The sequence below is a fragment of the Apodemus sylvaticus genome, chromosome 12 (genome assembly GCF_947179515.1).
Source record: "Apodemus sylvaticus chromosome 12, mApoSyl1.1, whole genome shotgun sequence".
NCBI classification, from domain to species: domain Eukaryota; kingdom Metazoa; phylum Chordata; class Mammalia; order Rodentia; family Muridae; genus Apodemus; species Apodemus sylvaticus.
Window position 1 is genome coordinate 42,617,072 of NC_067483.1, and position 27,892 is coordinate 42,644,963.

The 27,892-nt window shown below is 51.2% G+C and overlaps 1 protein-coding gene across 3 annotated transcripts in view; it reads left to right on the forward strand.

Moving 5' to 3' along the window:
- Cacna1s (calcium voltage-gated channel subunit alpha1 S) overlaps positions 1-19,440 on the forward strand; it is a 70,377-nt gene extending 50,937 nt beyond the window's left edge. Inside the window, exons 27-44 of one of the 3 annotated variants that reach the window (XM_052200915.1) lie at positions 841-951; positions 1,726-1,809; positions 4,720-4,776; positions 5,584-5,712; positions 5,891-5,956; positions 6,482-6,573; positions 7,096-7,255; positions 8,250-8,377; positions 11,200-11,296; positions 12,306-12,408; positions 13,230-13,331; positions 13,616-13,740; positions 15,318-15,446; positions 16,096-16,346; positions 17,783-17,868; positions 18,550-18,656; positions 18,904-19,047; positions 19,202-19,440. In XM_052200915.1, the coding sequence (XP_052056875.1) occupies positions 841-951; positions 1,726-1,809; positions 4,720-4,776; positions 5,584-5,712; positions 5,891-5,956; positions 6,482-6,573; positions 7,096-7,255; positions 8,250-8,377; positions 11,200-11,296; positions 12,306-12,408; positions 13,230-13,331; positions 13,616-13,740; positions 15,318-15,446; positions 16,096-16,346; positions 17,783-17,868; positions 18,550-18,656; positions 18,904-19,047; positions 19,202-19,375 (2,145 nt within the window). In that variant the 3' untranslated portion in view covers positions 19,376-19,440. Of the gene's footprint in view, positions 1-840; positions 952-1,725; positions 1,810-4,719; positions 4,777-5,583; positions 5,713-5,890; positions 5,957-6,481; positions 6,574-7,095; positions 7,256-8,249; positions 8,378-11,199; positions 11,297-12,305; positions 12,409-13,229; positions 13,332-13,615; positions 13,741-15,317; positions 15,447-16,095; positions 16,347-17,782; positions 17,869-18,549; positions 18,657-18,894; positions 19,048-19,201 lie in introns of all 3 variants that reach the window. The other 2 variants (XM_052200914.1, XM_052200916.1) reach the window with 2 other exon arrangements.
- Positions 19,441-27,892: the final 8,452 nt, after the last annotated feature.

The following is a 27,892-nucleotide window of genomic DNA, read 5'->3' on the forward strand; positions in this document are numbered from 1 at the left end:
GTTGTTGACTGAAAGGTCTCCCCCATCCCGTCACGGAGTGTCCTTAGTTAGGGTTTTATTGATGTGAAAAGACACCATGACCAAGAACTCATAATGAAAAACATTCAATTGGGAATGACTTACAGTTTCAGAGGTTCAGTCCATTATCATCACAGCAGGAAGCATGGCAGCATGTAGGCAGACATGGTGCTGGAGGAGCTGAGAGTTCTACATCCTGACCCAAAGGCACCAGCTGGAGACTAGGCACTGGGTGGAGCCTGAGCATAGGCCCTCAAAACCCACCCCCACAAGTGACATATTTCCTCCAACAGGGCCACGCCTACTCCAACAAGGCCACACCTCTTAATAGTGCCATTCACTGGGCCAAGCACATTCAAACCACCACACTGGGGCAGCTGGTATATAGGAATCTTAGCTATCTTTGTTTCCCACCAGACAGATGTCAAGCTGAGAACCCCAGGGTCTCCTCTATAGTCCTGTACCATAGTGACTGTGCTAAGCCCCGCCTAGGAGACTCAGTTTTAGTCACCCAGGACCAAATACATAAATGATATTTGTAGCCCTGAACCATACTTGGTCAGACTTATGGTCAACTTATGGTTGTTGAACCTCCACATTCCCCTCCATCACTGCTTATTGTGGATGGAACGGGTATGAAAGGCATCCTTGAGATCTGGTAGAAGACTGGATTGCTAATCTCGTAGCTTGCTGAGATAAAACAGGTAAGAAGCTGGCCCAAGGACAGTGGGGGCTTCCCACGGAGAGGATGGATCTGGGATTGTGATCTGTAGCTGGTAAGCCTGACCCTCCCAGCCTACCTCACCCATGTTGCCTCTCTAGCATTACAACCAGTCGGAACAGATGAACCACATCTCGGACATTCTCAACGTGGCTTTCACCATCATCTTCACCCTGGAGATGGTCCTCAAGCTCATAGCTTTCAAGCCCAGGGTGAGTGACTGGGCCATGGGGGGACAAAGGAACAGCTGTGGCCCGGGAGGAGAGACTTAGCCCTCCTCCTGCCTGAGGCCCTCCTATCTTCTGCTCTCAGACTGCTCACATCTATGCTATGCCTCCCGTCAGATGTGGGCCTAGCAAGACTTCCAGAAGTCAGAATGGAGCGGCGGCAGACAGATGCTCGACTGCATCTGTGAACCTGTTCACATCCCATGCCTTCCTTTCTGCTTCTGGGGCACGAGCCTGGAACTAGAAGAAGATCTTGTTTTGTTTCTTAGGCTTTCAAATCGATTCCCACAGTCCCATCTTAGTTCTTAGTCCCAACTGAGTTCTGTTCTGTCGAGCTCTGGGCAGAAATTTTAAGTGGGGGCTCTGGAGGTAAAAGCTTTAGACTAAACTCTCAACAAGCTTCTTACCACAGATGCTCAGAACAGTACTTCTCGACCTGTGGGCCTCCACCCCTGGGGGGTCACATATCAGATCTTTACAATCCAATTCATAATGGCAATTTTAGAAATATAAAGTAGAAACAAAATAATTTTATGATCAGGGGTCACCACAGGATAAGGAATTGTGTTACCAGGTCTTATCGTTAGGAAGGTTGAAACCACAACTCAGAGGATGAGACTTAGAAACCAGAAAGAGAGGATTGGGATGCATCAACCCTGGTCTTCCCAGCAGCTTAATGGACGCCTCCACCCTCCCCGGCTGTCATGGCTGCTTTCATCCACAGCTAAGTCCTTGCTCTTCCATGACCTCCCTTCCCAGGGCTATTTTGGAGATCCCTGGAATGTGTTTGACTTCCTAATCGTCATTGGCAGCATCATTGATGTCATCCTGAGTGAGATCGATGTGAGTACGGGATGGGCAGAGCCCTCACTGGGGGAGGGCTCTTGTTCACACTGCAGATGTTTACGGAGTACACAGAGCAAGTACAACATGGTACCCCGGGGTTAGAACGGCGCAAGGCTTCTGCCTTCAAGGACCGACATCCTCCAGAGCAGAATGGCACCTAGGGTGCCACGCTGATATGAGTGCGCCCACACCGCAGAAATCAAGAACTAGAAGGGCAAGCAGAGGTCATCAGTGGCTAAGTCGAGGAAGATGTAAGAGGTGGCCATGGAACTGAAGAAGGTAGCAAGTCCACGGGAGCCAATCCTCTGAGAGAGAATGTGCAGAGGCCAGACATGCTGAGGTGTCTCGGGGATGCGTATGGACAGGCAGAAGAGGGAAGGGGTCTGGGCGTGGCTGGGGAGGGCGTGAACTTCACGAGCCCACTCACTAATAGAAAACCACCAGAGGTTTTGAACAGGAAGGGAAGGGTTAAATCTCTACCTTTTGAGATGTTAATCTAATGACCAGAAAATGTAGCTCTTCTCTAAGGATTCAATCATTTGTAGCACATATTAAGCACCTACTGAATACCAACCTGTGTCTTTTATGGCTCTGGGTGCTGGAGGCAGAGTGGGGAACAAAACTGTAGGGGGCAGCAGACAATGGATATTGCTGCTGAGCTATGTGAAGGTAAGGCAGGTAGGAAGGACACATGGAAGGGAAGGAGAGGGTGGTAGCCGTGCAGCTATAAAAGACACTGCAGTAGAACAAAAGGAGAATATGCAAAGGGCCTGTGGGAGGAGCATGCAGAGACCAGCAGGAGGCCCTTGCAGCTGGAACGGGAACAAACACACGAACACTGAACACTGTGGTCAGATCTTGAAGGCCACAATTACACGTTGGATTCTGTCCTGAGATAGTGAAGAACCCTTTGGAAGGTGTACACACTCTCAGGTATTAGTTCTGATGGGATCACTGGGGCTGCCCTGTTGAGTTCGTGCTGGGAGGGACCAAGGCTGGCCCAGGGACAGCAGCCAGGAAGGACTTAAAGTGGTCCACATGGCCAAGAACAGAAAGGGTTGTAGCGATTGTGAGAGGCCATCACCTGGGGTGTATTTTGAAGGCTGAGCAGGAGGAGAGAGAGGAGGCTGGAAGAGGAGATCCAAAGATCAGAGGCAGAAAGCAAAAGACGCTGCCCCCTTGGGTCACTGAGGCACACCCTAGAGCCAGGCAAGGATAGTGGAAGCCAGAAGGAAGAAGAGACAGAGAAGGATGTTCACCGGCCTAAGCCGCTTTAGCTGAGGAATAGTGGGATCAGCTCATTCAAGGCAGGCCACTCGAGGAAGAGCCTCCTTCTGAACTTCACACCTCCTGGCCCAGAGCAGCAAATTGGTGGGAGAGGCAGATATGGAGCCTGGAGATGTCTGAGAGAGGACCCAGCTGAGAAAAGCCTTAGTCTGTGAGGAGGAGGCCCCTGGGCAGAGTCTCTAAAAGCTCAGCCCTGGGGAAAATGGCACCTTCTGGGGACTTGGCGGCCACCCCAACTGTCTGTTGTACTAGGGGGAGGATCCTGGGAACTCTGTTCACCTCATCACAGGATGGTGACAGACAGCTCCATCTGCTCAGGGCTGATAGGGGGTGGGGAGTGGGCTCTGGGCAGAAGCAGAGGGGGTGGGGAGAGGAGAGTGTGTAGCGTGCGCATGTGCTGTGCGTTTCCATCCACGCTCAGCCTTTGCCAGGAAAACATTTATTTGTGGTCTGAGAGCCTCACTTGTCACAAGCAGCCAGAAGAGAGAACTCGGAACAGCCAGAATAAATAGCCCCAATTCAGATACTTACTTCCCCAAGTCTGAGGCCCACGTGTTCTCTTGGCTGTTGAGGCTGCCATGATCTTTCTTCGACTTTTCAGAAATGGAAAATTTCCCTTACCAGGAATATGTATTTGAGACACATTAAGACCGATTTGCATTCCCATCACACAAGCTAGGGAAAGGTCTTGCCTGTGGGTCGGAACTTCAATGCCGGCCAGTCCCATGCTGACCTGTCCTGTGCTCCTCCTGGCCCTTTGAAATGTAGCCAATGTCACTGAAGAGCTAGTTTCCAGTTTTATTTGATTTTCGTTGTAATGCAAATGGCCAGCTGTGCTGAGCGGCTACAGGTCAGACTACGCAAGAACACATTTGTCATCTGGCTGCACGCGAGGCTCTCCTGGTGTGGGCTGGAACCTCTGAAACCGGGCCCTGGTCCACGGTCACTGGTTCCATCGGATGAGTGGGCCCCAGCAAAGGCATATGCACAGTACGGTTCTCTACACGAGTCTGACGTGCACCAGGGTTGAGGCCAGTGGTACAGGGAGCCTGAATGCTGGGACCAGCCTATCTGCAGGCACATGGAAGCCCAGAGATTTACTTTCACCAACCCAGGGCTCTAGAAGCCTGGCAGCTCACAAAATATGGCCAGGGATCCTGGTTCCAGTCCTGAGTCAGGAGATATCTGACCGGAGGAGGGGTTTCTAGTCTCCCCCACCCCCACCAACTTTGCCCCTGGAAGGTGGACCTCTGTGAGGGCATCAGCTCTGGTTACCGGGGTGGGGAGAATCTACTTATAACAATGAGAGATATTTTCCAGTATGCCCTTGGCCAGGATGTTTCCTGTACCACACAACCCAGACCCAGGAAGAACCCAAGCCCTAACTACTCACAGATGCATCTCAAAAATGAGATGGGACCCGTCTCTGTCCAGTCTTCCCTCCCCTCACGTTCCCTTACCCACATCTCTTGCCCTCTCCAGCCCTGACTGCGGCCACATGAGGTCTCCGTCCCTCTCCTGTCTTTTTCTCTCTTTAACGCTCCTTGTGTCCGTCCTTTCTGACAGCTCTCTTCACCTCCCTCCCATGTGTTTCTCTCCCCTCATCTCTTTTCTCCACAGACTTTCCTGGCCTCCAGCGGGGGACTGTATTGCCTGGGTGGAGGCTGCGGGAACGTTGTAATTTCAGGCTGCATGAGCCTCTTCACCCTGCCCCGCAGTTTGCATGCCGAGCTGGCTGCATGGATCGCCGCATGGGGTGCCCCCAGAAGTCGGGGTTCCTTTCCTTAGCGCAGGCCCAGTGAAGGTTGGGGTTTGGGTGGAGTTGGGGGCTCTGTGGTGGGATATGCATGGATGCGGCTTCCTTTGAGCCCTGAGAAATGGCTTGAGGATTGTCCCCATACGCTCTATAGATGAAGGGACAGTCCTCCGTGACAGTTTAGCAGGCACAGGAAACAGGGCCAAAAATGCCACCTGAGGAACAGGACGAAAGCGGGCACAAGGGCAGAAGCTTGCCTGATTTACAACACTCAAGAGTAGTGCGGGGCAGGTGGAAGGGACCACACCAAGTGTGTGGCAAACAACTTGATACATCTACTGGACACCTCTGGGCGACATTATAGGCCACCAGATACTTAGCTTGGTGCGAGTTGAACAAGAAGCCAGCAGTGGGCCTTGCTACAGCTTCACCCCAGGAAGAATCCCTGCTCTGTTCCCAAGCACGGGCTTACTGCATAGCTTGGACCCCACACTCAACCTTCTTGAGACATATGACCCCAGAGCCCTGAGTCCCAGGATAGCCCAAGGCTAGGAGGCAATCGGAGCTCTGAAGTGGGTCTGGAACCCTCCTGCTATGGACGTCACTCACACACACACACACACACACACACACACACACACTGCGCGCGTGCACTGCAATTCCTGCCTGCCCTGCCCCTTATCCCCGAGTGCCACCCCAGACTGACCTCTGGGGCCGCTGCCCCACAGGACCCGGATGAGAGCGCCCGCATCTCCAGTGCCTTCTTCCGCCTGTTCCGGGTCATGAGACTGATCAAGCTGCTGAGCCGGGCAGAGGGCGTGCGCACCCTGCTGTGGACATTCATCAAGTCCTTCCAGGTGCGCATGCCCAGCAGGTCAGGGCCAGGGATCCTGGAAACCCAGGAATGCCTCTAGCCCGAGGTGGGATCCCAAGGACCCAGAGCCCTGCCGGTCCCTGGTGAGCCAAGGGAGGCTGTGGTTCTGCAGGGGGTGGGGGTGGAGGAGCCTTAGCTGTGGCTGCGTCCTCTCCCCCCAGGCCTTGCCCTACGTGGCCTTGCTGATCGTGATGCTCTTCTTCATCTACGCGGTCATCGGCATGCAGGTGAGAGGCGGGTGGGCTCGGGCCAAAAGAGGGATCTCAGCCAAGCTAGAGGGTGGATCTGTGGACCCAGAAAGGCCTAACGACATGCAACTAAAACTGACCTTTCTCTGCCTTCCACATCCCAGCAGCCAATGGGGCCAGTTCCAATCTGACAGAGGGGCTAGAAATGAGACCCAGAAGCTCTGGTGTTAGGAGCCAGGGTGTGGCCCAGGAGAGACCCTAGCACATGAAAGACATCAGAGAGAAGCCAGAGCTAAGGCCTTCCTCCAGAACCCCTCTCCAGATCTTGACTAACTTAGTGCTTGCCTGAGAGAAATTGTCTACTTGGTCTCTGGATTGAGAGGGAAAATGTTACGTGACCTAGAAAGGAATCCAGTGTGTCTGGCTTCAGATCTGATGCGGCCTGAAGTGAAAGGCGCTGACATGAAATAAGGGTCAGGGTGGGAAGCGGGTCCAGCAGGAGACGTGGCGGGAGACAAGCTGAGGAAAAGCTTGCATCCTGGTTGTCCGCGCTTCGCTTCACAGATGTTCGGCAAGATCGCCATGGTGGACGGGACGCAAATAAACCGGAACAACAACTTCCAGACTTTCCCACAGGCTGTGCTGCTGCTCTTCAGGCACGAGAGTCCGCTGCCTTCGCTGGGTTCTCCTCTGTACTCCAGACAGTGCTGGTTCCACATAAGCTCTGTACTAGAGAGGTCCCCTGCCTGGCCTAGTGCCCGGCTGTCACCGCTAGGAAAACCTTACATTGAGGTTTGGCACTGAATCCCTCCTGAGTGGAATGCTACCTGTTCACCCCACTGAAGCAGAGTTCAAAGGTCAAAGGTCCCTCAGAGAGTGATGAGACCTCAGTGACCCTTGACATTGATCTAAGACACTTTAGCTGTGGTTCTGATCATGGGCAAAAGTCACCCCCATTCCAAGAAAGGTTTTTTGTATAGCTCAGCTCTACTTTAGCCCTGCATTTATAAAGGTTGGGGGTGGGGTGGGGGAGCAGAGGGGAAACAGCAAAGAGGGGACACCGTGACCAAGCTTATGGGGATCCTACCTTGGGGAGCAGCCCAGTTCTGTTCATCCCACGGGCTGTTTCCGAGGCCCAGCCAAGACGCACAGGCCAGCAGCATCTCTCCTCTGTCCAGGTGTGCCACAGGGGAAGCCTGGCAGGAGATCCTGCTGGCCTGCAGCTACGGGAAGCTGTGTGACCCAGAGTCTGACTACGCGCCCGGGGAGGAGTATACGTGCGGCACCAACTTCGCCTACTACTACTTCATCAGTTTCTACATGCTCTGCGCCTTCCTGGTGAGATGAGCGTCTGCAGGCTCTGGCCAGGGCGGGACTTGTAGGGTGAGGTGGGGTGGAGACATCTCAGGGGCACTGGGAACTTTTGTGAGACTGTCCCTTGTTCTGATCTTTTGGGGTGTCTTTTTCTTTCTCCCAGTGGACCACCAGACATTTTCACTATGTGTATGATGTCCTTACTGTATATATTATACATGTTACATATATAGTTTGCAATCAGGAGGACTGGGATGAGGCTGGCTCTTAAGAAGTAGAACTTTCCAGTAGAGCCATTTAACCCTAATTATTCCTCAGCACAAGAAGATGCTGTGTTACAAGACAACTGAGACTCTAAAATCAGTGTCCCAAGAGAACCTAGCTAGGGTCAGAAATAGCATCAAATCCCTTGCAGGCAGCAGGGCTGTCCACGAGGAAGATATCCACATGGCGCTTCACGCTGGTCTTCCTTTTTATTCCCTGTATTCATCCAAAACCTTTAAACGTCTAATGCTTGCCGGGCACAGGGCCAGGTGCAGTGAGTGGGTAGAAACATGAATGAGACCTAGACTGGACTCTGATGGAGCGAGTTCATGTGTGAACAAGCGTGACAATTCAAAGGACCCCCAGTGTAGACAGGAAAAATGAGAGGGGCATCAGCCACCACCAGAAGAGGCAGAGTAGCTCTCAGAGATCAGAATGGCTCCCAAAGGGATGTCCTGGTTGTAGCAAATGGTCACCAGCACCAGAGCACATGCCAGGCAAGAACAGAGGCAGGGCTTGGCCTTATTGTGTGCAGAATATGAAGTGTGCTGGAAGGCTAGAGTACCTTGAGGGAGGAGCCCCATGCCCAGTCTGTGCCTGTTCAGAGGAGCCTGGGTCTGAATGACCTGGAAATAAAGAAGCAGGAGGTTGCTGAGCCTTTCAGGTTTGGGGTGTGTCCCTGTTCCCCATCCCCACCCTGACACCAGTCCCTGCATCACCGGTCGGTGCTGTGGGAACCCCTATCTTTTTGCAGATCATCAACCTCTTTGTGGCTGTCATCATGGACAACTTTGACTACCTCACCAGGGACTGGTCCATTCTGGGCCCTCACCACCTGGATGAATTCAAGGCCATCTGGGCTGAGTACGACCCGGAGGCTAAGTGAGTCTGTCTTTGTGCAGTACTGCACACCAAACTGCCTACCCTTCCATCCTAGCGATCCCTCTGGAGTCTCTCTGTTCTTCCTTAATCTACCTAAGGTTCCAGCCTGGGGAAACAGCATGTCTCAAAGGTGGAAGGGATCCCTCAAAAGAGTAACTCCCTAATTTTCCGAGGAAGGGGTCACCCAGCTTCTAGTTGGTCATTTAGTACTCAGGAGTGAGGCGTGAGATCTCAGTACATCACAGGTACACAGGGCCTGGCAGCTCACCGTGGGCTCTACTGACCAGCTGTATTGGGGGCTGATTACAATGCAGGATCCCAGGCCACAGTCAGACTGAGAGTCTCCACTGCTGTTAGCCTGATCCTCGGGCCATCAGCCTTCACCTCAGAGCTTAGGAAGCACTCTCATCTCCTCTTAATAGAAGAAGTAGTAAGATCACATGTACTAAGCTGGGCAGTGGTGGCGCACACCTTTAATCCCAGCACTTGGGAGGCAGAGGCAGGTGGATTTCTGAGTTTGAGGCCAGCCTGGTCTACAGAGTAAGTTCCAGGACAGCCAGGGCTACACAGAGAAACCCTGTCTCGAAAAGAAAAAAAAAAAGATCACATGTACTGAATGTTTCCAGTACAGTATGTTAGCTCATCTGATTCTTCTAACAACCCATGGTGCACATCATTCCAGTCTCACAAATGAGCAAACTGAGGTGTAGAGAGATTAAATTGTCCTGTGTCACACAGTAAGAGAGGGCACCAAAACTCAAGGCAAATCTGTCCAGAGTTCCTGGCAAGTGCTCTCTAACATGCTTCCAACAGGGACAGTAAAATCTCTGCTGAAGAACTGGCTCAGAGATTAAGAGTGCTGGCTGCTCTTCCAGAGGACCAAGGTTTAATTTCCAACTCCCACATGGCAGCTCACAACTGTCTATAACTCTAGTTCTAGGAGATCTGACACCCTCTTCTGGACTCGGGGGTACTTTATACATGTGGTACATATATAGTCATATACAGACATATATGTGTAGGCAAAACAATCTACACATAAAATAAAAGAACAAAACTCTACCTAGGGACTGGAGAGATGGCTCAGGAATTAAGAGCACTTCTTCCTCTTGCAGAAGACCCAGGTTTGGTTTCCAGAATCCAGGTCCAATGACTTATACTGTCAGGCCAGCTCTAAGGGATCTGTCACCATCTTCTAACTTCCATGGGTACCTGCACACACGGTATTCACTCACTCACACAGACTCACACACACACACACACACACACACACACACACACACACACATACACTACCACATACTCCTAACTTGTGTATAAGGATCTGGGATGTGGCTCAGCAATAGAATACTTGTCTGTCATGTGAAAGACCCTGGGCTCAGTTCCAAGTACTATGAGTGCGTGCGTGCATCCATGAGTGTGTGTATGTGTGTCTGTCTGTCTGTCTGCTGTCTCACTCAGCACTTAGTTTGTAGACAGTATGAGGTCTACAAATGCCACGGCCATCAGCCCCCACAAATCCATGTGCGACAAGAAGGAAATCCTCTTCAACATGACTCCACAGCAGTGCTGGTTCTAACTTAAGAGTCTGACACTGGGCAGTTTATTTTAGGCACATTTAAGTAGAGTACAATTTGGAAAAAAAAGTTTCCTGGTGTGGCATAATCCCATGTGCACAATGAGACATAATTACATCAAAACTCTTCTCAAAGAACGTGTCACTTGATCCCTGAAAGTGAGTTCTACAGACACACTGCATGTGTTATCTTTTAAGGGCCTACAGGGAGGACCTGGTGTGGTCGCAGGCAGGTCATACAGGTATTAACTACCTCTGGTTCTGCTCCTAGGAGTTTGGGAGTTCCCCCTGGCCATACAGATAGGGCAAAAGTCATACAGACTATTAGCAAGCTCCCGTCTCAGTGTGGGACTTGGGGGGAGCAGGTATGGCCTGGCTCTGCAGATAACACAGGGGTCACCCAGGCTATTAGGCACCTCCATTGCCAGTTTTCTGGGCAGAAAATAAGTTACAATTTTTTTTTTTTATTGAAAAAGACTGTCTTGTGTATTTAACATTCCTGGTTTTCTTGGGCTTGTCTGTGAGCACAAGAACCTTTGTGCTCCCAAGAAGAAATGTCTTTCATAGCCAGCTGTGAGGATGAGGTGGTCCAGATACCTGCCCCCCAAATGAGTGTTCTTAGGGCAACACTCCCCTACTGCCAGTGCCTTGGTAATGGTGCTGGTGGCTGTGTTTTGTGCCTACTGCAGAGGTCACAGTTGCACTGTCATAGTGTTCCCAGCTCTGGGGGACTCTCTGGAGCAGGGAGCTACTACTCTCTTGATTTATAAACAGAGTACAACCCAAGAATCCCCCCCTTTCAGCTTGACCAAAACTTAAGGAATGTCTTAGCATGGGAGGGAATGAAATCCAGATCCCCCCCCCCCCCCCCCCCGCCCTAGAGGATAAACCCATGAAAGAAACCATGTACCTCACGATATGAAGATCCCCATTCTGTGGTAGGTGCCCACAAATGCAAACCTTGTCTCTTCTTTTGGGGCATGGGGGTGTAATGTGAGAAGGGTTGGAGGAGGCAGGGGCAGGAGTGAAGATGGTCAAAGCACATTGTATGGAATTTAGAAAGAACTAATAATACAGATTTAAAATAATGTAGATTTAAAGGCTTCTAGGCCTTTTAAACATGGTTAGAAACTAGGACATGTTCCTGGCCCCCTGGCCTCCTTCCCTCTTTGTCTACTCTCTGGGTAGGAACGGGGGTGCCCTGAGTCACATTCCTGGATGGTCTTGTCTGTGTGTCCTCCCACAGGGGCAGGATCAAGCACCTGGATGTGGTGACCCTGCTGAGGAGGATCCAGCCCCCTCTGGGCTTTGGGAAGTTCTGCCCGCACAGGGTAGCATGCAAGGTAACATCTCCCAGGATGATGCCTGACTTACCCTGCCTGAAACACCCTGCCACTGATGCAGAGGGATGGCCATGACCAAGATCCCCCTGAAACTCAGAGATTCTTCCAAAACCCCTCCTGCCTCTGCTCCAACTTCAGACCCAGCCTGAAACCCCCTTTTCTGGTTCCCTCTCTCTGTCAGTCACAGTCTCTTCATATGTGGTTTTCCCCACCTGTTACTCCCTGATCCTCTTGCTCTGTGTGTACCTGTGAGACACTGACACGGTTCCTGGCTCTTCAGGAGAGGGGTGTCTTAGGTCTTCTCACCCTCATCCTTCAGGTGACCCCTGTGATGGTTAAGATCCACACCCACGCACGATCCACCTGCTTAGCTAAGCGGCTGCGGCTCGGGGAAGGACGATCGATCGGCAGGAGCTGTGGGGATGCATGACTAGAGAGAGTCTGATAGGGGGAGGCGTTTTCACAGCTGTGGTCTCCTTCCCAGGTCGCTATGTCAGCCAGCCGGCCACCACCGTAACAAAGACCTGAGACAAATCACTTAGAGAGGGAAGAAGATTATTTTAGTTCTCAACTTGGGGGTTTCAATCTATAGATCAAGCAAACTCATTGCATTTAGGCCGCTGGCTATGGGTGATGGGTGTAACACGCCATGGTAGGGGCCATGGTGGAACAAAACCACTTGTCTTGTGGCCCAGACTCAAGGAGAAAAAGGCCTATCCCTCAATTACCCCCAAACTTCCCTCTAGGTACACCCTTATAGTGGCTACTACCTCTCAGCGGCACCATCCTAGCGTCCAAACCTTTAACACATGAGCCTTGGCAGACATTTCAGGTCCTAACAGGAGTCTCTAAGTCCCTCCCAGCTGACCTCCAGCCTTATGGACATATTCCACTCAGCCTACATCCCAGTCCTCATAGCCACCCCATCCTATCCCACACCAGGCAGGGGTGACTCAATGATATGAGCTTCTTCCCAATGCATCAGCGAGCTCTGCCTTTCCCCATACAGAGGCTGGTGGGCATGAACATGCCCCTGAACAGCGATGGCACAGTCACCTTCAATGCCACACTCTTTGCCCTGGTGCGAACAGCCCTCAAGATCAAGACAGAAGGTGAGGGACTTCTCATGGGCACCCCTTCCTCTGGGAGGGTGGATTCTTGAACAGATCCCAGAAATGTAGACAGAAGCAGAAGAAACCCAGGCCATGGTCACCAACTAATGTGCCATCCAGGTCTCAAAGGGAGGCTGGGGCTGCCTCACATGGAAGGGTCATAAGATTACATCGCATATCCGTCAGCTCTGTCAGGGCCAGAGGCATGACAGTGCTCACTAAGGGCTAGGGTCCCCCACCCCCCCCAGTGGCTCTAGGTGGGACGGAAGCAGGGCTCAGTACTGGGCAGGTATGAGAGCCCACACTTGACTCCACTAAACGTATAGGCCCCCAAATCAGGAATACACACATGGTGGGAACAGGGGAAGAGGCGGGGTTGAGGTCAAGGTGCTGCTCCTGGGTCCCCCATCAAGGTTCCAGAGGCTTCAGGGCCATCTCCCTACCTGGGCCAGTGATGTGCGAGGCAGCCATGGACAGGGCACTTGGGATGACAAGAAGGAAGCTAGTATTCAGGAAGGAGAAAGTTCGAGTAGCAAGCAGGAGGACTGCTTGGGGACCACAGGAGACTGGAGCATGTAGGGACTTGAAATTTTTAGAGAGAAAGAGAGACAACAGCCTCCAGTCTAACCATTGCAGGGCATTGGAAGTAAGTACGGCGTCCAAGCGCTGGGCTGCCCGTGCCCTCACCCCATTGCCAGCCAGTGTACAGCAGCTGCCACAAGAGAACACTGAGCCAGGGTGTGCTGAAGAAATGTCTGCTGTCTCAGGCTTTGTCAAGTTAGGGATGCTCTTACCTTTCTCACTCCCAACCCCCACCCCAGGCAACTTTGAACAAGCCAATGAGGAGCTGAGAGCCATCATCAAGAAGATCTGGAAGAGAACCAGCATGAAGCTCCTGGACCAAGTCATCCCTCCGATAGGAGGTGGGTATTCCCATGCGAGAACAGAGTCTAGGACCGACACAGAAAGGTTGAGAAGCTTCCTCAAGAAGCCCATTGGGAATCTGACATCTAGATACCACGAATACCATAGGCAGATGCCCAGAGCATCGAACAGAGACACACTGACTCAGGGTGAAAGGTGTCCACTCACCACCTCAGCAGGATGGACTGAGTGCCTGCCCGAGCCTGCTGATCCCAGATCCCTCTTCTGAATCCAGTGTGAGTCTCCCACTGGCCTTCATTAACTCCCTTCTGGCTGTCTACAGATGATGAGGTGACAGTGGGGAAGTTCTATGCCACATTCCTCATCCAGGAGCACTTCCGGAAGTTCATGAAGCGCCAGGAGGAATATTATGGGTATCGACCCAAAAAGGACACAGTTCAGATACAGGTAAATCCAACCTAGGTGGGTTCCAAGGGACATCCCGGCTGACCCAAGCCCCTCTCTTGGTCCCTCACCAACAGCCGGGGATGGAAGCAAAGAGAAGGGAGCCCAGGTGAATGGAAAGGTCTAAGAGTTCCTCATCTCTGAGTGACTGGATGAAAAAAAATTTTTGATTTCTTTGATAAGGAGACCACTGCTCCAAAGAAAGTGGAGCGCCTACCCAGGTCTGCTCCTGGTCTGCTCCACTGCATAAGAGAAGAATGTTTAAACCTTTTTCTCATGGGGCTTTTGATTTCTTCTTCTTCTTCTTCTTCTTCTTCTTCTTCTTCTTCTTCTTCTTCTTCTTCTTCTTCTTCTTCTTCTTCTTCTTCCTCTTCCTCCTCCTCCTCCTCCTCCTCCTCCTCCTCCTTCTCCTGCTCCTCCTCCTCCTCTTCCCCCTCCTCCTCCTCTTCCCCCTCCTCTTCCTCCTACTCTTCTTCTTCCTCTTCTTCCTCTTCTTCATTCATTGTAATGCACATGATTTGAAAATTTAAGAGCAGGACTGCAGAGATGTCTTGTGGGTTAAGAGCTCCTGTTGCTCCAACAGAGGACTTGAATTCAGGTGTCAGGACCCACAGGGCAGCTAACAACCATCTGTAGCTCCAGTTACACAAGATCTAATGCCCTCTTCTGGCCTCTGCAGGCACTGCAGACACATAATACACAGGCATAGTATGCAGGCAAAGCACCCATACATATAAAGTTAAAATAAATAAATCTTTAAAAAAACAACACATACATATACCCAATAATGTATTTGAATTGTCTTTGTGGTTTTGAAATAACTTTTATCTTTTACACAATTGTAAATTTTGTTATGAGCCTTTTAAGAATAACTCCCATGACACCTCATCAGCTCAGAATACTTTGGTGTAAACTTCCAGAACACTTGGCCCTGCCCTACATAATTCTCCTACATAGCCACCATACAACCACGGAAACTAGGAAGTTAGCGTTGATACCCAGCTCCTCCACTCCTCACCTCAATGACATCCTTACAGAAAAGAACCCAACTCAGGACCATACACCTTGCATACGCAGCATCTTGCCTTGGTATCTTGCTTTCTAGAATCGATCACTCAGCAGTCTTTCCTTAACATGACCTTGACTCTTTGAGGACACAAGCTGCATGTTTCCTCATTTAAGACAGAAAATATACATTTTTGGTAAGAATGTCACAGACATGATCCTGTGTCCTCTTCAAAAATTATCAGGTGACATTCATTTTGATTTGTTTTACTTCTTGTGATACAAAGTTTCATTGGCAAAAAAAAAACAAAAAAAAAACCCACATGTCAATAAAAAGATTTCTCTAGTGAGAGGTTGGGTGGAAGGGATACAAGTCTCGACCTACACAATTACAGAAAAGCCCTTAGAAAGTGTTCAGACTGCAGATTATCTTCTCCAGACCAGAGCAGGACTGAAGGACCTCAGAACCCTCAGACCTTGCTGGAGAACAGGTTTCAGGAGAGTGGAGCCAGAGAAAGCATTTCTGGTCTCAACTCCTGGAATGCAAGATCACCCTGATACTTTACCACCCTTAGGCTGGATTACGGACCATAGAGGAAGAGGCAGCTCCTGAGATCCACCGTGCCATCTCTGGAGACCTGACAGCAGAGGAGGAACTGGAGAGGGCCATGGTAGAGGCTGCCATGGAGGAGGGGATATTCCGGGTGAGTGAGGGCCGTGGACACTTCTAAGGGACCAGGCACAGCAGGTAGTGAGAGAGAAAAGCTAGAAGTCAGGCTGCACAGGATTTGGGGGCTGAAGTTACCACCTACACCTTGTCACCCATATCTTTCAGGACTCAGGATCTATGGCCCAAAGGTACTAAATATGATGCACCCTTTCCTACATTCCCCACATCTAATTTCATTGCCCAAGGATAATTCCATTTCCATTCAGGCTAGCCCTGATTTTCAGTTCTATGAAGAGTTGTAAGCCAAGAGATCTTGACGATTCTTCACGGACACCCCATTAAAGTCTATTGGATTTTGTGAAATGGCGGCCCAAATAGATGACATGCAATGTCCCATATCACTCGATTAGAGGAGAGCTAGAACACAGTTCTACAGACTCCCAACTCAGTGTGCCATGTTTCCATGTGTGTGTTAACTGTATGGGTTCTGTCTGTCCATCAAAGTTAGACCTTGCTGGGGATGGACTGTATTCTAATATCGTCTCTCAGTCCATTCTCTTCTGGCCTTATAGATTGCTTGTTCCTAACACTATCTTCCCAGGTTGTCAGCCAACCACCCAACCCCAAGGAACTCTATATCTTCATACCCCTTCACTACCTCCTCACTCTCCCCTTGCCTCTAGAGGACTGGAGGCCTGTTTGGTCAAGTGGACAACTTCCTGGAAAGGACCAACTCTCTGCCTCCTGTCATGGCCAATCAAAGACCCCTCCAATTTGCTGAAATAGAGATGGAAGAGCTGGAGTCACCTGTCTTCTTGGAGGACTTCCCTCAGAACCCAGGCACCCACCCTCTTGCTCGTGCCAATACCAACAACGCCAATGCCAATGTTGCCTATGGCAACAGTAGCCATAGAAACAACCCAGTGTTTTCCAGGTAACAGTAGCAACTGTCGACCATGGGCATATGAATTCTGAGACATGTTTGAGAGGGAAAGAGGCATTCTGAAATTTGTATAATATCCTTTGTTTGCTATGTGTCCTTGGGGACCACTCTTAACACCCCTAGCACAAGAGGGCAAACCTGGCCCGAAGAGGTGTCTTTGACCAGCAGGGGGCAGCCTCTTGTCAACATTGGCCACAAACCTGAGCCAGCCTTTCTGTAATTTCTCACTAGGAAGGCACTGAAATGTATTGGTTACATAGTACAGTTTAAGAAAGGGCCTCCAGCAGCAGCGCACCCTCTATGTAACTGTGAATGATAAGGTCAGTTGTTGGATTTGGGTAGTTCTGTCTTAGATTTCCATTGCTGTGAAGAGACACCATGACCAAGGCTGCTCTTATAAGGACACCATTTAATTAGGGCTGGCTTACAGGTTCAGAGGTTCAGTCCATTATTAATAGCAGGAAGCATCCAAGTAGGCATGGCGCTAGAGGAGGAGCGGAGGGTTCTACATCTGGTTCTGAAGGCAAACAGGAGAAGACTGCTGTCTTCCAGGCAGCTAGGAGGAGGTCCTCAAAGCCCACCTCCATAGTGGAACACTTCCTCCAAGGCCACACCTACTCCAAAAGGCCACTCTCCGGGTTAAGCTTATTCAAACCACCACATTCCCATCACGCCAATCCCAGGCTATGATTTAAGTGGCATAAAATGCAATAGTACGGACCACAGAGCACTTAGCCATTGTAACACAGGGGCTGGGTTCCCAGTGAGACATACACTCCGGACAGGTCAGCTGAGCAGCGGTCTCGTTGGGAACAAAGGGCAGAAGCCAGCTGAACGGCTACTTCCCTAGTCAGGACTGACAACCCCTCACTCCAGTTCAAAGAGGCATCTTGAATGCGGCCCAGATTGCTTGAAGGGTACCCATGTCTTTTGGGTCACCATGGTGCTAGGTAATATGGAAATAAAGAAGCATTAGACCCGGGCTCTGCCACGGGTGGGTGTGTCACGTGATACAATGATGACCAGTTAGGACCCATTAGGTGTACTGAGAATACAGAAGTGCTCCTAATGACTACGGGCTGGAAAGGCCCAGAACAATTCTCAGTTTCAGTTGCACATAAACAATATCTGGAGCTTTCAAAACGGCCTGTGTCTAGAGTGGGCCCCAGCCCGTGGCCTTCACAGCTTCCCAGGTGAGCCCATGTGTGTCATCAGAATTGAGAGCTAGGGTCCTAAGAGTGCCGAGGCCGTGCAGAATGTGAGGAGAGTAGGTAGGGAGGCATTGAGCAGGAGTGGAGGCAGCAGTCAAGGACAGCTAGAGTCGAGCTCTGGCAGAACCAGCCCTGGCATGAAGGCGCCTGCACTCTGATTGGATGTTCACTGGCACCTCTGTGGATGGGTTTCAGCCTGCTCTGCTTCTGTTTCAGCATCCGCTATGAAAGGGAGTTCCCGGAAGAGGCAGACATGCCTGCTACCAGAGAAGGACCCTTCAGTCAGCCCTGCAGGGTCTCGGGTCAGTGTTTTCTGTGACTAAGAAGTTGAGCCTTCTCCTAGAGGGGTTTTGGGGTGCTCCCTCTTTCCTCAAAGCCTTGGAGGGTCCCTTAGAGCCTCTGTGATGGGATGGGTCCTGGGAGGAGGAACATTATCACCAGACTGAGGAAGAATCCAGAGGGGAAGCTGAATAGAATGGGTAATGGGCGGGGATAGCTTGCTCACTCTAACGGGCCTTGTGCGAGCCTACACCCACCTCCTGTGTAGCCTAGCCTGGAGTTCCCCTTCACTAGGCTCCTGGAAGGGACAATTGACCTCCTGGGTCGTGGGGTCCTCCGCAGGTGGTCATGCAGTCTCCCTGTGTGTCTGGGATCATTGTGTGACAGTTGCATCCCCAAGATCTCTGGCGTTCAGGAACAGCAAGGGTATACGTCCATGCTCGCCAACATGCTTTAGCATGCATGTACATAGCCATACTGAAGAAGAGCTTGCGGGCGAGTCTAGCCCTCAGCCTCTCACAAACCATAAGGACCAAGTGCTGGCCAGGGAGAGCTGAGCCAGTTCTGTCTGGCCTGGAGCTGCTTAGGTTTTACACTGTGTCTACCTTCCCTACCGGCTGGAGCTGCCCAGGCAAGGCTCTGATGACTTGGTCCATCAGGGCTCGGCAGCCCCATTGACCTTGCCTTACTCTGCCCACACACAGGACCTCACAGCAGATCCCATGTGGACACACTGAAAAGACAGATGACCCAGAGAAGAATGCCTGAAGGCCAGGGGTGTGCTTCCCCATGCCAGGTAACAGAGGCAAAGGCCTGGGAGGAAGCGCCATATAGACCCCACCTGGCCTGGCGGGGGAGGGCCCTGTGGGTAGCAGTCCGTCCGTAATGGAAGGGTCCTGTGTTCCTGCATCTTCCCCACACTGTGGGTCGTGGTGGAGACGCCCTTGGATGAGCGATGGGCTCCCAGTATATCTGTGGGCTCCAAGGTATCTGTGAGTTCTAGCATATCTGGTTTTGGGGGTCTCTTTGCTTTTCTGTGTTTGAGACAGCTCTCCCAGGCAGAGCATCCTGTGCAGGAAGAGAGAAAGGGCGCCGCGTCATGGTCTCTGGCAACACCCAACAGCAGGAACTTGGAGGAGCGGGTTCCCAGGAATTCAGCTCACAGGTGCACAGCTCCAGCTACTGCCATGCTGATCCAGGAGGTGAGGTGGGGCTGGAACGGAGCAGCAAGCCACACAGAAGGGTGGCCTTGTCATAGTCAGTTGTGGGGAGAGATGGTGTGTGTGTGGGTGGGGGGGGGCGGGGCAGAAGGCAGTTTGCCTGGAAGACCCACCTAACATCCTCTTCCCACTGCAGGCTCTGGTTCGAGGAGGACTGGACTCCTTAGCAGCAGACGCTTACTTCGTCATGGCAACAGGCCAGGCCCTGGCAGATGCCTGCCAGATGGAACCAGAGGAAGTCGAGGTGGCAGCAACAGAGCTACTGAAGCGAGAATCCCCGGAGGGCGGGGCCATGCCCTGGGAGCCTTGAGCCTCAGGCCCTCCCTGGGCAGTCTGAACCAGCACTGGGGCCCCCAAAAGACCCTTATTGCTCCCAGATGCAGATGACACAAGCTTAGCCCTGCCATGACCAAAAGCCCGGAAGCACTGGAGTGGAGAAGGGTTAGCCCAGCCTAGCAGCCTCCCCTCCCCCCTCAGTAGCCAGCTGCATGGACTGAGCAGCAGTGGTCAGGAACCACCTCAGCCAGGCAGGAGGCCGTGGGTGGGCAGGACCAGCCTTTCTCCTCATCAGCAAGAAGCAGGATTTGGCAGGGCTTGGGTGGCCATTCACAAAGGCCTGGTCGGTGCCAGGGTCTGCCTGTCATAAAGCCAGTCCAACCAGCTGGACATTAAAGTCTCCAGGCCTGACTTTGGCACCTGGCTTCTGCTTGCCTATTTCATTGTTTTAGAACATGTGGGGCTCCCTCTACCCCCTCTCTCAGAAAACCTGGGCCTTGCAGAGGAGTACCAGGCTGTCTTCCCCTTCCCTCTGATGGCATTAGAAGAAACGCCACACCCTGGTTACACCAGGGCCAACCTGTTTGGAAGCTATGACCCTGTGACTTTGGCCAGAGTCCACTGCCAACGCCAACGCCAGCCTCGGTGGCGGTAGTTTATGGCTATATGTTCCATACCACCTAACAATGACTAACAGCTGCTGTCTCCAGCAAGGGCCTCGTGAGCACCCCTTGTCTTCACAAAGCAATGCCACACAAAAGCCACTCACTCCTCACCGCTGTCACATTCAAGATGAGGAAAGGGGTGCTGGGAGATGACAAGACACACCTGTGATGTATAGCTAATGGGAGACAAAGCTGGGTCTGCCTTGCCCTGCCCCTGCCCCTGCCCCTGCCCCTCACAGGACACTCTTTCCTTCTGCCTATCCCTCCATTAAGTGTGGGCCAAGTGCCTGCTCCATGGCCGTTGCTGTGGTAACAAGCCTGCCCTGCTGGGCAGCCTCCTGGCAAACCCCACAATGGGCTTCTGAGCTCGTGGGGCCTGCCCCAGGATGTACGTAGCACAGGGCAGAGGTGACACTTGGTGACCTATATACATCCAGGTCCTAGCCCCAGTTAGACCCCAAAGCTTCCTGATGCACTGTCAGTGAAGCAGTCACACACACACACACACACACACACACACTACACATACACACTATACACACACTACACATACACACTATACATACACATTACACACACATACACACACACATTACACACACTACACATGTGAGTGCGCGTGTGCACTCTCCGTCTGGTGCCCTGTCAGTGAAACAGTTTCAACTCCTCCCCTTTCCACAAACCTCAGCACCAATAGGTTGCCTTGTCCACCCCACTGATAAACAGAAACCACTGGAAGGTCTTCCTCTCAGTTCTTCTAATCATACTGATCTACCCCCCCCCCCTTCCGCCCTGACCTACTGAAAACTGAGGCCTTCTCCAGGCATTTCCCACTGCAGCCCTTCCACCCTCTCCCTGTCTGCACTGGGTCCTGGTTGTGTCATCTTCCAAGTGTGGCTCAGAGCTACCAGACACCGATCTCACGGAGGTGAGACTCCTGCTCACCGCTGAACTCCAGTGTGCCTCTCTAGAATCTTCCTGAGCCTCTACCTGACAGACCTCTAGGCATCCTTCAAACCTCTTTTGCTGTCATTTCCCAGGACAGGGCCAAGCTGTTTAGAACCTGGCCTCCGGGACACACCTCAGGACATGCCCCCAGTCATCTCTCCCATCCCAGAAGGCATAGCGGCATTGCTGTGACTGCATGTTACCCCAGTCAGAGGCTAAGTTCCCTGAAAGCTGGCTCCATGCCCGCCTTACTCACAGCTGCCCCTCTAGGACCGAGCACTCTGGTGGCCCTGACACTGCTTGTTAAACAGGCATTACGACCAGCTAAGAAGCATAAACCCTTCCTACTGTCACCTACTCGGTGTCACCAGCTCAGCAGGCACTTCAGTCACCTTGGCTATCCCGGTAGGCCAGGAACAGGTAAGAGGGAAAATCTCTGCCTTACCAGCCATGGTGGCTCCCCCCTTTGGTCCTAGCACTCCAAAGTCAGGGGATGTGGCTGTCTCGGAGTTCAAACCCAGCCAAGACTGAGTTTCAGACTAGCCAGGGCTACATAGTGAGATTCTGTCTCAAACAAACAAATCAAAAGAAAACACCCTCTTGTCTCCAAACGCGCCAGGTGGGATTCCTCACTGTGGCCTCCAGGATGAAGAGACCACCTAATCCACCCACAACATCTCCCATTCACCTGACTCTTGGCTAGTGAGGTAATAGCAACCCACATAAAAACATTTCCTTTGCTATAAAATATTATCAAAGGTCATTAAACTTTGATGAAGCAACTGAGTGTTTTGTGCGGCATTTAGCATGCACAGAATGCTAACTATAGCAAATCTTGTTTCAGTGGTTTTGATTACATATTAATGTATTTAGCCTTCTTAGCAATTAAATAAGAGAGCTCATTCTCTTTATTTTGCAACTATGACACAGAGATCTCTGACCTAAGTCTATGCACCTACCAAGAGGCCGAGAAGGGAGCTAAACCTAGGCAGTTAGGCACTGCATTCCATGTTCTTAGCACTGGGAGGTACCAATGCTCTTGACAGTTCCATGCAGATTTGGAAGCCAGCTGCTGGGCGGGGACTGTGCCAGAGGGGCAGGAGTGCCATTTGCAGAAGGAGTGGGCACAAAATGCACACAGAGACTGCAGAGATGAGGAGAGCGCCTTCCGCCCGGAAGGTGCAAAGGTCAGAGGCTCCATGGAAAAGAATGCTCAGGTGACAGCCCATCCAAGTCACAAGAACTCTCAGCTCTGGCTCTGGGGCTTCACGGGGCCTGTTCTGAAGAAGGCCTGTGCTTTCAGGATCTGTTTATTGCGGGGTTAGGGATTGAATTCAGGGCCCTGTACATGGTAACAAAATGTTCTAACACTGAATTACACGCCAGCCCACCACCTGCTTTTTGCAAAGGGGAGAACAGGCCACACTGCGGTTATTAGAGCAACCCTGGGAACTGAACCTCATTCCCCGACTGCTATATCACGTGAGGGTCAGGGATTTCACATTGCTCTGAGCATATATAAGTCTGTATCTGCTCAACCTTAGGATACAGATGTAACAATGCAAGGGCTCATGTCTTAGGGTTGCCGTTGCTGTGATGAAACTCCATGGCCAAAGCAACTTGGGAAGGAAAGGGTTTATTTGACTTATGCTTCCAAATGTAGGAGATGCTGGCTCTGGGAGCTGACCTTGAACCTCTCCCCCATCCCCTCCCCCTCCCCCCTTCCCCCCACCCCCGCCCGGTGTCTTACAGAGATTGGCCCCTGCTCTTTCCAGCCTTGGAGCTGACAGGTCAAGAATCCTAGGAGGCATCACACCAGGCTCTTGTCCCTGGCCTTTGTGTAGAAGCTGTTTACACCTGTTCTGACCAGTCAGAATTGCCTAGATGCCAGCTCACCAGCATGGACGTCCTGTACAAAGCATTCTGGTTGTTTTGATTTGAGTTGAGTTTGAGACAAGGTCTGGCTACACCACACTTCCCAGGTTTCAAACCCACAGCTTCCTTCCCTCAGTATCCAAGTACTGGGATTGCAGGCATGCCCCTCTCTCAGTCTCTTCTATGTGGGGAGAAGGCAAAGCCTCAGTCAGACCTAGGACATATGATTTTATGTTAGCCACACCCTGCTCCCCTCACCAACCTCTAGTACTAGGGACCCACATCAGCCCAGGAGTAGGAAGCTGCGACATAGAACATGGGCCTCTTCCTTGGGCCTTTTCTTGTTTTGTTTTTTATTTTGCTTTTGGTTTTGCTTTTGTTGTTGTAGAAGACTGAGTTTTGCTGTGTAGACCTGACCATCTTAGAACTCACTCTATAGTCCAGGCTGGCCTTGAACTCAGAGACTGTCCTGCCTCTGCCTCCCAAGTGCTGGAATTAAAGGCATGAACCACTGCCAGTAGCCTTCTGGGCTTTTTCTAATTTTGGTTATGACTTAAACTCTGTGCTCCACCCAGTCCGAGCCTTCCTTTTGGGTCCTTCAACTCACTTTGTAGATCACAGGGAAGAGAGGAGAGAAAAGGTCTTTTCAGACTTGTCCGCACCCTCCCTTGACCTTCCTGACACTGATTCTGCTTAAGGCAATGAATTCTTTCTGTCCTACTGCTTCAAGTTTCAGAAAACATGGCACTGAGGAGGGACACAGGCAAACGTTTTGTTTTGTTTTGTTTTTTTCGAGACAGGGTTTCTCTGTATAGCCCCTGGCTGTCTTGGAACTCATTCTGTAGGCCAGGCTGGCCTCGAACTCAGAAATCCGACAGGCAAACTTTTTAAGAGTGATATCACTTCAGGCCCTTGAACTATTCCTAGCATGGGCCACGAGATCCAGCATGCACGACTTGGGGACTGACATCCACCACTGTCAGTAACATCCTCAGACTGGCTGGGTTTCTGGAGAGCTGGTGCCATGGAGGTTAACCTAGAATGCCTTCTTTGTTGGCAATTTGCTGGGTAGGGCCTGTCTCAGGCAAATGTCTCCCTGAGCTCAGGAAACGCTGCATCCTGGGAGACTGAAAATCAATAACTCAAGGACAGGAGTGGCCTCTGTGAACTTCATCAGAGGTGAAGTGCTGTTGGCAAAGGAGGGGCTCGCTCCTCTGGAGATCCATCTTGGAGGCTTGCTGCCCATCCACCGGCCTGGGGGTGGGTGTGGGGGGGGGCTTTGTTACCTCCCTCATCTGTTTTCTTTTTCCTCTTCCCTGTCCTGGCTTGCCCTGACTGACCTTCTCCTGATGCTCCTCTTGGGATCCCTCTCCTGTTCTATGCCAGATTCTCTGTCACTGCCCCCCTCTGGCAGGTGGGGGTAGGGGTTCTTCTCCCTTTGAGCCCCAATGCCATGTGGCAGAGGGGAGGGAGTTCCTCAGGGGTGGAGAACTGCAGTCCTTTGTCTCTCTGACCCCAGATAAGCCATCCGATCTGCATCTCTATGCAAAGGGGAAGTGGAAGTAAGCTACCTTTTAAAAATAGCTCCGTTGGGCTGGAGAGATGGCTTCCTTGGTAAAGTGCTCGCATAAGCACGAAGATTCTCAGAACCCATGTGAAAAACTGGGCACTGTGACTATGGCACGCGTAGGTAATCCCAGTCCACGGGGTGGGACCGGAACGCCAGGTCCGGTGAGCTCAGGTGGGTCCCTGTGACTCGCTGGCCCACAGCCAAGCTGAATGGGTGACCTCAGCTCAGTGAGAGACTCTGAGAGCCATTAAGGAAGATACCAGATGATGACCTTTGACCTCTACACACAAAGCTGCATTGTTGAGGTAAAGTTAGCAGTAAATTGCATATATCCAACGCAACGCGTACAATGGTTTGCTTTGCCTTGAGAAATGTATATGCCTGTTAGGCCACCTTTGCCTTACATATATACTGACCACCCAAAAGACATTCTTTTGTGTTCCTTACAGCCCCCCGCCCCCCACCCCCACCTCTTCAGGCCCGTACCACCTCTCTCTCCCTCCTTTTGCCAGGAAATCACTGATCTGCTTTCTGACACTCTAGGGTCACTATATTTTCTAGGCTGTTCCCATCAGTGGCCTTAGTCAGCACGTGCTGTTTGGTTTGCTTTTTTCCCTGGAGTACAGTTAAGATTCACCTACTCTACATCAGTAACGTACCAGTAGCTCGTCCCCTTTCCTTGCTGAATAGGATTCCATCGTGAGTAGGCCAGTTTCTGTACCCATTCCCTGCCAGTGAGCATTTGGGCCCACAGCAAAAGTTGCTGTCACCACCCCATCCACGCCCAAAGCAGGTGATTTCCGAGGGTGCTCCGCTCACTTTCTTAGTCCATCGGCTGTCAGGGGGCCGGTCCAGTCTCTTCTTTCATGGCAGTTCAAGACAAGATGGCGGTCACGTCAGCTTGCGTGGGTTTGAATCCTGCTGTGACTGCAGCATAACTTCACTACTGTGTTTTTTTGTTGTTACTGTTGTTGTTTGTTTTTTTTTTTTTTTTTTTTTTTGTGGAGATAATTATTCCTCCTTCCTGGAGCTGTGAGCTTTGCATTGTAGCATGAAGCTCAAACGTTCACCACGTGCTCAGCACAACATTCAGAAAGAGTAACCATTAATATCTTGCCCGTGCCTCTGAGGTCTTTATGCTTTAGTGTGACCGTCCAGCAGTCACGGGCAAACTGGGTTTACCTGAAAGGGAGGCTGGAATTAAGGGGGGGTGAGGGTGAAGAATGGAGCCAAGACAAAAGTTCCGATCAAGGCTTGAAGTTCATTTTTCAGTTCTGCGTTTCTATAGGTAAAGACCCATCCTTAGGTTCAGCTGGGTTCCTGTTTCAAAACCAGCTTCAGCAGGCAGTCCTGTTTTTACAGGAATACTGTGGATATGGTAAACAGGAGACTCCACTCCAGGTGGGCTAGGCAGCTGTGGCAAAACAAGGTCTGATTAGCCCGCTTAAGGCTGGGGGAAGGGTACACTTTAGAATGGGTTAATCCTGTGATATCTAAGAAGCCACCATAACCCTTTTCAGTGGCTCTATTAGGGGTAGCTAAGTCCCAAGGGAATGAGTGACCTAAACAGGGGCAATCTTTGAGCTAGAGACAAGTACAGATATGTCTTGAGATCCAACCTGGGAATCATTCCTACTGAGGTGACTGGCGGACACAGAGGCCCTTAGTGTTTTTCAGTGACTTCTCCGGTGGTTCCTGAAGACTCTTGGGTAGCAGTGTAACTATGGAACCCCAAAAGGTTAATATTCAGCCACATATGTCTTTAGTCACCACAACCCAGTGACCAGGAAATTTAGTAAAATCTTAGTCAAACCAGGATGTCTAGAGAGAGGTGGTGAAAAGACTTCTATCCACCTCTAAGTAGCCCCAAATCCAAAGGGGCTCCCACCTGTTTGCGGGCTAGGTCCCTGGAAATCACTTGGGCCCTTTGGCATCTTTACAGACAGGAGATCTCCAGACTCTGGGTCTGCTTTTACTAACCATGTAAGAGTAGGTTACGCCTAGACCACACACGACCTGAGTTCAGCCACTGGTCACAATAAAAGTTTATTTCTCATGTACGGTCTGTGAACAGCACAGGTATGACAGTGGCTGTGGCTCCTAAATCTTCACTTTTTATTGGTTCAAGTCACTATCAATGGAGTAAGGACTTGTAGTCCTGCCCTGTGCTGGAAAGGCAGAGCGCAGGAATTATAGGAACAGCACTGATGACGCCTACCCTAGTCAAGGGACCTTTGAACCCGTTTCCTCTTTCGGAAAAACAGGCATGACACTTGTGTACCTCAGAGATGATTGTGAGGGTTAGATGAAAACGTGTGTGACACCATCCAGTGTGCTTACTGGGTGAGTGAGAGCTCTCCCCTTTCAGGGGCCCAGCCCCCAGGGAGGCAGGTCAGGATTACCTGTGTACGGAAGGGTGCACAAGGCTAAGGCTTCCTCCTGGAAAGCACTGTGGCTCCCAAGGTGCTACCAAGATGTCATCAGAGGGTAGATAAGTTTCTGTAGATCTGCCTATCCACCCAGCAGATCTTACACTGACTGCTTAGATGATGAACTTAGGACTCCACACATGCCTTCTACTACTGAGTTCCACCCCAGCCCCACACTAATGGCACCTCATCCTCACAGACTGTCCCCTCTCAGCCTTGTTCTTGCTGACTCCTCAGAGTCCCTCTCCATTCTGGTATTCTCTTTTGCAAACCCACCCCTCTGTCCAGACAGAGGTGGAGTCTATTGGAGAAAAGATGGAGACTCTGTGAAGGACTGACATCTATTTTGAGGCAAGCACTGGGTGGAACTCTTGGTGCTAGTCCCTTCATTGCAACTCCACAATGGTCCTGAGATGACAACGTGATCCTTCTTGTTTTGAGACGTGGGAGCTGATGCTGGGCATGGTTACATCACTGACTCGGGGTTACACAGCTCATAATGTGGATGTGAGCGCTGGATGGGAGCCCAGACCTCCGTGACTCAGAAGATCACAACTCAGCCTCTGGACTGTCTTTCGTTATTTCACTCAGACCAAAGTTTTGTCAGGACTATAAACTCACGACAGTCTGATTTCAGATGTTTAGCCTCGGGGTCCTTATCGTGCTGCCAGGGGACAGCACATCAACCAAACTTCTAGTCTTGCAGCTCAGCCCCTACTTTACTATCCTATGCAACTTTGGACAGAGCTCTCTACCTTTGGGGGCCTCTGTTTCTTCATTTGAAAATAAGAGGGCTGAATAGTGTGGCCTGGGGGTTCTTTTTTAGTCTAGACGTTGCCATGGAGACTGGAGGCTGCGGGGGGGGGGGGGGGGAATTGCCACATTGATACTGTTAGCAGGCACAGCAAAGGGTAGGTAAAGTCACCGTGCTTAAGAACAATCAGGAGGCGTTGGTGCATGCATCTAACTGTAGGATTCAGGAGGCAGAGGCCGGTAGATTTGAGTTTGACCCCAGCCTGGTCTACAGAGTGACTTTCACAGTAGCCAGGGCCGAACAGAGAAAT